At 51.1% G+C, this 7,979-nt stretch overlaps 1 protein-coding gene across 10 annotated transcripts in view; it reads right to left on the reverse strand.

Annotated features, from left to right (window-relative positions):
- The window catches only part of MTSS1 (MTSS I-BAR domain containing 1), a 145,699-nt gene extending 138,493 nt beyond the window's left edge, over positions 1 to 7,206 (reverse strand). For 8 of the 10 annotated variants that reach the window (XM_080646890.1, XM_080646889.1, XM_080646886.1 and 5 more), the window contains exon 1: positions 6,142 to 6,943. In XM_080646890.1, the coding sequence (XP_080503016.1) occupies positions 6,142 to 6,213 (72 nt within the window). In that variant the 5' untranslated portion in view covers positions 6,214 to 6,943. Of the gene's footprint in view, positions 1 to 6,141; positions 6,944 to 7,063 lie in introns of those variants that run through there. The other 2 variants (XM_080646891.1, XM_080646887.1) reach the window with 1 other exon arrangement.
- Positions 7,207 to 7,979: the final 773 nt, after the last annotated feature.

A 7,979-nucleotide genomic window follows, 5' to 3' on the forward strand; every position in this document is an offset into this window, starting at 1 on the left:
CACTGGTGGTCTGTGAGGTCCAAAAGGTTGGCGACCGCTGTGAATCTAAAGAGCTCCAGCCCCAGGATCAAACAGGTCCAAACAGCAGTCCACCTCACCACGGCCTTAGACAAGGTACTGACTCTCCAAGCCTCAGTGTCCTCATCTGTAAAGTGGGGTTGATGTGAGAATGACTTGAATCCATGCATGCCAAGCACTTAGCACAATGCCTGGCACATAGTAGGTGCTCACCAAATTCCTTTCTGCCCCGTTCACCACATGCATTGAATGCTGAGCACCGACTTGCTCTGTACAGGTGGCACACCAGAGCTTCTTACATCGGGAAGCAACAGAGATGGCACAGCCCTTGCCAAGGCCGCCCCTAGGCTATGAGGTGGGAAACATTGATAGCGGGTGGGCTGCTCTGGAATCTACACTGGGTGGGTTTGGGTTTTGCTTTTTGGGGTCTTGTGTGTGTACGTGTGGCACATACTCGGATGAAGCCTTCTGCAGACTCCAGCTAATTCCAGGGAGAACCTTGGCAATCAAATACGATAGGTTTCCTCAATGCTCAGCCAATTAATTTACTCCATTTGTCTCTCTGCTTTGCTACTTAATAAGGCCATATCAGCAGTGCAATCTGCAAATCTGAGTTAAACTGCTTAAGGCATCAGTTCCCTTTAAGGAGCCCCAAATGCCTCTTGCCTGATGTCCTAGGCAGCTGACTCTGTCCTCTGGCTTTTGTTTGGTTTGGGGAGAGGTATTTCTTTGTTTCTGTGGAGGTGTGGGTTTTAGGGGAAAGTATCCTGAAGGCAGTTCCGAGAAATAATGGTGAACTTGAAATGATCTCATTTTTCCATAACCGGTTTTGGACATCTAAAGGTCTCGCTACAGATGGAATCTTGCCAACTCTCACCCATCTCTGGGAAGATGGAAAAAAACCTAGATGAAAATTATAGATAAAGCGTCTAATAGATCAATAGTTTCAACCTTTCCACCCTCCAAGCATTTTAACAACCTCAAAGGAGCTATCCAATTGACAGGTATCGTTTTAGCTTTTTCCTTTTCCCTACCCCCAAGATGCAAAATAACGAGTTCAGAAGCCAAGAGGTCAGCAGCCGAGGAGACATAATATGCATGGGACAAACACTAAAACTGTCCAGTGTTCACTTGAAATCCAGATGTACCTGGGAATTCTGTATCTTTACCTGCTGAAATCATAGCATGGAACTTGGCACCGGCAACCCTGCTGATGCTTAATAAATACTATAGAATTTGGGGTACGTGTTACTCAAATAAGAACTGAGTGATAGCTGAACCAGGCGAAATTCAAACTCAGCTTACCTTCCATGCAAACCATAATCCAAGACTGGCCTTCTCTCTGCATCTGAGGCATTACTAACTGAGGAATCTCAGAACATCCAGCAACTAGTTCTAAACTATTTGGTTAAATGTGATGTACCAGGATTTTCCCACAAAAACGCTCAAGCCAAGATTAAAAAAAAAAAAAATCCTTTCCAAACCTGGACTGTTAAGATTTGCACCGGGGTGAGGGGGGAGACAGATCTATGTAGAACAGACCCTAAATCTCTGAACAGGCACCCATTCCGGGCAGTTCCCTGCTGCCAGTTTTATGACATCTTTACTTCAACTTCTCCCAGAGGCCCAAGCTGAGGAAGCTGTAAAACCCTGGGCAAACACAGCCATTTGCTAAGAGAAAAGCCAGCGCGGGGCCCATCTGTACTTTACAAGGGCTTTGCTTGTCCTGCGTTTGTGTGTCACCATTCACAGAGTGGCCCGCCTCCCTCGGAGCACCTGGCCACTGGCAGAGGCCTTGGCTGGGTCGTCGCTATCTTCCTCACAGACACTTTTTGTCAAGAGTCAGGGGGCGTCCTGCAGGGACTGACGGACGCCCTGCCCCAGGCTGGGCTCCACACTCCCAGAATGGCCACCATGCTGTATTGGACATTAGCTACTAAAGGCCCACAGGACAAGCAGCTCTCCAGGGCGGCCCTTTGGATCGGTGGCTCCTGGAGGCCCAGCGAAAGGCCTTCCACAGAGCAGGCCCCCTGATAAACACTGAGGAAGTAAACCTCGCTGCTGACTGGAACCCCAAAGCCAACACAGGAGGGAGAAACCACCGTCACCCTGAAATCGCTATCCAGGGCTGGGCCCACTACCCACATTCCTGATCTTATGATAAGTGAGGGGAAATATCGTGACGTGCCTTTGAACCACAAAAGATTTCCATGGAACTCAAGAAGTCCCTTTAGCAGTTCTAATTTTGGGCAGAACTCCGGAGAGGGGATATTGGTAGCAAACAGAGGTGGGGGCGGTGGAGGGGGACTGAACAAGGCCCCTATTCTGCCCAGCACAGGTGCTGGTAACAGGACACCCTGTCTAAGTGAGACCTGGGTGGGGAATGCAAGGTGTGGTTGGGTGTTTTTTTCACTCCCAGTCACATTACATAACCCCAAACATACTCTCCGACCTGGTACAAAGTTCTCCCTGCATCAGGCCCAATTCAGCTCCTGACCCGCTGATTCTTGAGCAACAAGGCCGAGAAAAATATTTGATGTTAGCATCCAACTGTTTTTGAGCTAAGTTAATTATTAAAAGAAGAAAGACAGCCACAGGGTGAGCTGCCCTCAAGTTTGGCCAGAGCCTCCTGGTCCTAATAGCTCCCCAAACATCACCGAATTCTATGTGGGTTCAACTATTTACATTTTTAAAAAAATAACCAATGAAAAAATACAAATATCAGATCAGTATGGTGTACACCTGAAAGTAATATAGTGTTCTGTGTCAATTATATCTCAATTTAAAAAAATATGATGTTTGCAACAGTTATCCTGTATTTTCCAAGGACTTGGATAGAAACTCGGAAAAGATTCCAGAACCTCCTTAATGCAGTCACCATTATCTAAACATCAGAAGCCAGTCAACTGACTTTCCACACACAGTCACTTCCAAGCTGCTGTTCCCCGAGACAAGCAGGCGAGGGGCCCGTGCCTCCAGCCACATGAGTCTCCTGCTTCCCCTTTTCCTCTGGGATCAGCTCACAGCAGACGACTTGATTTATGTGGATGGGCGGAAAGGCAGCCAGTAAGCGATTTTGCACACCACCATTCATTACTGACCACCACCACAGTAGGGTGGAAGAAAGGGAAAAAACACAAGGTTTCCTCTCGACAAGGAATCGATAAGTTATTTAACAGCTGCATCCCCATGGGAGCAAAGTGAGGGTTTCTTCTGCACCCCTCCCCCTGAAAAGGATGACACACTCCCTGACAGCCGAGGACTTAACCAGATGAAGGATCATTAGGAGGACGCAAAAAGAACCCTCCCCAGCTTGTCCACGTCTTGGGTTCTTTGGCTTTGGAAGATGGATGGTGCTAGGCCTTGACATTACTCCATTTGTGTTGTTGTGTTGTTTTTTTCCTCCAAAGAGGAAATTGACTCCCTTCCTGTGCTGCTGTTGTTCATTTTGGAGAAGCAAATGCTACTAAAAAAGCCATTTTTCATATCTTTCCTCACCGCAGTCCAACATCACTTCTTAGAAAAGGACCTAAAATTTTTCTCAAGGTGGCATTCCAAATGGGTGTCCAACATTTACACCTGTCCTTCAAAGTAAACAGAAAGGGGACGACAGGCATTATAAACCCTTCATGGGAGTTCCAAGAGGGGAAAAAAGCAGATAAGCAGGGTATTAGAAAGCCAGCTGATTTCAGTATTAAAAACTGACTTTTACTGCTGGCAGCTTCATGCATGTGCACACTCTACATTGTTATCCTATATGCCCAAATTTTAAAAGTCCCTTCTAAAATTTCACAGTCAACTAATTCATGAAGAAATCTTTTAAGAAGAAAACTCCATGAAAATATTCAGCAACTATCTTATAAATAAACAAGCTTGGAAATCAGACACCCCCACCCCTCTTTCTCCTTCTCTCTCTACTCCCCAAAAGTCTGAAATTCTGCAGACCCCAAGGCATGTTGTAGTTGTGGCTTTTAAAATCTTTGCTGCCAAAACAAAACCAACAAAAGCCCTTAAAATAAATATCTTCCCACAGGATGTTGAACAAATGCTACTACATTCAAAGGGAAAGAGCTCGGGAACCACAAACTATAGATCCTGCACCCAAGGGGCATTAAACAAGTCTTTATTTTTAACTGGAATCTTGTGGAGGAAAAACATGCCAACGTAGCACCTACAAACCCCCCAGCGCCACAGTGCTGCAGGGCGGCCATGGCGTGGCAGGTGGAAGCAGAAGGGCCCACTCTGTGGAGGGTCACCTACAGAAGGACTTTGGGCCCAAACCAGTAAATGGGAAGAACCAAGGCTAGATTCTGGATTAAAGAACAAAGAGAGAGGGAAAACTCTACATGTGAGCACTCTGGAACCGCAGTGGGCAGACCTATTAGGTCACTGGGCTCTTGTTACTACTACTGGGGGGCTGGAAACTCCATTTCTCTCCCTGAAAAAACACAAGCTGCTTTCCCAACCCCTCTCAAATTCTTCCCCTAGTGATCAGAATAGGTGTGTGCCTCAAACCAAATCTTGTTTGATTATAAGGCCTGTACAATTAAGTTAACCAGAAATACTCTAGGAGTCCATGGCGGCACCAATCTTTGTCTCAAAAGAGCACTTCAATCGTGAATTGAGGGCAAAGGAATGCAAGGGGCTGTCTTTGAACAGGGAATAATCTAATTCCAAGTGGCTGGATTAGAGGCATTCCGGGGCAAACAGGATATCTTTGAAGATAATGCTGCACGGATGTCAATTTCTGACAAAAGGCACAGGCTCTGCAGAAGGATTTCAAAATAGACAAGACCAGGACAGAGGCACCTTGGAGAAGTTCACCCTGGGCAAGGTGGCAGTTGGTTCTAAAAGGGGGAAGTAGCCCGTGACAGCTGAACATTCCTTCCCAAAGTCCATCTCCAAGGCCAAACCCTGTCCAAACCTTACACTTCATCAGACAAAAGCTCCTCCCCGAGCCCGGGCAGCGGCTGAAGGGGGGCTGTCCACACCCACTCGCTGCACAGCTTCCAAACCTGCCCACTCTCTTTGGAAGCTGAGCTTTTAATTAAACCACCTCCCCGGATCTGTTGAGGCAAATTGAGGCTGGGCTAGAGCCAAAGAGAAGCTCCCTAAATACACATGGGGAAAAAGATCCCCCCACCGCCCCCAATTCCCACCTCCAGCCAGCCAGCTCAAAGGCTGATTATATTTCCTTTGGATGTGTAACGGAGGGCCCTGCTCTATCTCTATGCACAGAAAATCCACATCCAAGGATCAGGTTATCCCCAGTCCCACCCTTCGCAGGAAAAAGCCAGGGTGTTGTTCTCCACCCCAATACACGCGTGTGCGCGCGCACGCATACACACACACGCACGCACACACAATTTCCACAATCCTTCCAAGAGAAAACCTGGAGTCTGTGTGGTGGGTACGTGGGGGGGAGGCAGGGAGGGGGTAAGTTACAATCGTTTGTGGGGCCCCATCTTGCCTTCAGGCTGGGAGCCTCAGCCAGGGAAAGGAGGGGCCCCTGCAAGGCTGCTCTGGGAACTTCTGCTCCGCGCCCCGGGGAGGGCCCGAGGGAAGGGCATGCACACCCTCACCAGCTTTGAAACAGCCTAATTAATACCTAATTTGTTCAGATCCCTCCAGGAGGACCTGAAAGCCAAGGAGGGAAAGGGTGGCTTCCCTTCCAGGCTCAGGCGGGAGCTCCTTTCCGAGGCCAGGCAGAGCCCCCAATACCGCGCCAGGCGCCTCCTCCCCGTACCCGGGGGAATCAGGTGTCCGCCCAGCATCCAGCCTCTGCGGGTCGCAGACACTCCGTCCAGCGACAGACAATGGAAAACTTGGAGCCGGGGCCCTGAGCCCCCCAGGAAAACGAGTTGAGGCCGCCCCCTGGGACAATGAGCAGGGAGAGGGGAGGGAGTATCAAACATCCCCGTGGAAGCCGCCCGACCTGTGACCCAGCAGAGCCCGAAACGGCGCCCGGGTTGAGCAGGTGACACCCGGGCCGTAGCGCTCCCGCAGGTGGCTTTCGGCCGCCGCGCAGACAAGGACCGGGCGGCTGGCCGGGGCGGAGGCGAAGCGCCGCGGCCAGGTCAGCGCGCGGCGGCCAGCGCAGCAGCCGCGCCCCCGGCAACCTACCTTCATGTCGCTGATGATGGTCTGGAAGAGGCCTCCGAGCGCGCTGCATTCCTTCTCAATCACAGCCTCCATTTTCCCGGCGCCGGCGGGGACAGGACGCACACGCTGGGCCGCCTGGACTGTGCGCGGGACCGGGCTGGCTCACCCCGGGAGGAATTTCACACTCGCAGCCTCTCCAGCAAAGAGGACGAAGTGCCCGAGGTCGACTGTTCTCTGCCCAAAATAATAACAATAATTTCAAAAGCCAAACCGCTCCGTAGGGTGATGTGCCTACAAGCAGCGCTCGGCTCCTGGCCTTAAAAATGCCCGGAGAAGGCTGACAATCAGACCACCACTGGTGCCCACGACGGAAACGGCAAAGCCCATCTTGAAGCAGAGAAAACCGCCCGCTGACCCAGGGCCAGCGCCATTAAAAATGCAAGGTTTTCTAAATTAATAGATTTGGGGGAAATTACAAAAACAAACAAACAAACAAAAAAGCCCAACAGCAGAGCGGGTTAGCTCGCAGCGCCCGGATCTGTTGCTCGCAGCCGCGGCCGCCGCCTCCTTTTCACTCCTGCGCGCCCGGCCCTGCGCTCGCTCTGGCTCGGCTCCCGCGGACGTTCTGAGAGGCGCACGCGCGCTCGTGGCCGTGCGTCCGCCGCGGGGGTACGGGAGGGCGCGCGCGCGCGGGCGGGGCTGGGAGCGCGTGCCCGGGAGGCGCGTGGGGCGCGGGCAGCGGCGAGGCGCCGGCAGGCGGTGCAGCGAGGATCCGAGCCCGGCGGGAGCCTCCTTCTCCGAGCACGCACAGGGCACCTTCTCCTCCGGCCGCCGGTCGCAGCGCGGAGAGGGCGTGTCAGCACGAGGCGAGGGGAACGCCCACCCCACAATGGCTGCGAGCGCCCGGAACGGAGGGTGCACCCGCCACTCCCCGGGGACTCACGGTGGCCAGCTTAGCGCAGTGTCCAGCAAATAGTGAGCACTCAGTAGGGCGAGAAAACTGCCACTGCTGCTGCTGCTGCTGCTGCTGCTTCTACTGCAGGCTTCTCAGAATAGGCGCGGTCTGTGATATCAGGACTGCAATGCAAGTCACGACTGCAAACAGCCAAATATGTCATTTAAGGAGAGTTCGGGGCGTGTCCTGCAGCGGGATGCGGAGTTCAATAAAGTTGCAGGAGGCTGGGAAAGTGGATTGATTTGCCATTGCTAAATAAGTGGCAATAGAGCATTATTGCTGACTGCCCGTGGCTTGGACAGTTTGTCAGGCCCACTGAGGTCAGAGGTGTTGGTGTAACTGCAGAGAGCCCTGTTGGAAGTTTAACCTGGAAAGAGAGCGAATGTGCCCAAGTTGACTGGGGAGCTGGTGTTTCATTTTCCGCAGCTCCACCGCCTAAGTGCACAGATCTCATTTAGATCAGCATCAAATAGACAAGGAGGGGAGCTCAAGGAGCAGCTTTTAAAAGACCTTGAAACAAAAGCACCAAACTCTGGGCTGTTCCCTTGACCCTTGAGCTGACCATTGGCAGCACAAAACACACAAAAGGAAATTACAAAAGAAACCATAGGCAACATGTTATAGACTATTTCAGACTCGGTGATAGGAAAAGTTCTGGCTTTGAAAAACTGGGTGAATCAAAGAGAAGCAGAGATCTGCCTATCACAGCTCAGAAGATCATTTTCCCCGGGCCATTCTGCCCAACTCTTAACCACAACCCTCTTTGTCTACTTCTCTCCCCAAAATCATAGGAAGGAGTGTCGCTTCTGGAATGAACTGCTCTCGTTTGGATGTATAGGTCTCATCTTCACCTTGCCATTAACAGCGCTGACGCATAGTTTGTTCTTAATCATTATCGTTATTC

The sequence above is a fragment of the Plecotus auritus genome (assembly GCF_963455305.1).
Source record: "Plecotus auritus genome assembly, chromosome: 11".
Classification (NCBI taxonomy): domain Eukaryota; kingdom Metazoa; phylum Chordata; class Mammalia; order Chiroptera; family Vespertilionidae; genus Plecotus; species Plecotus auritus.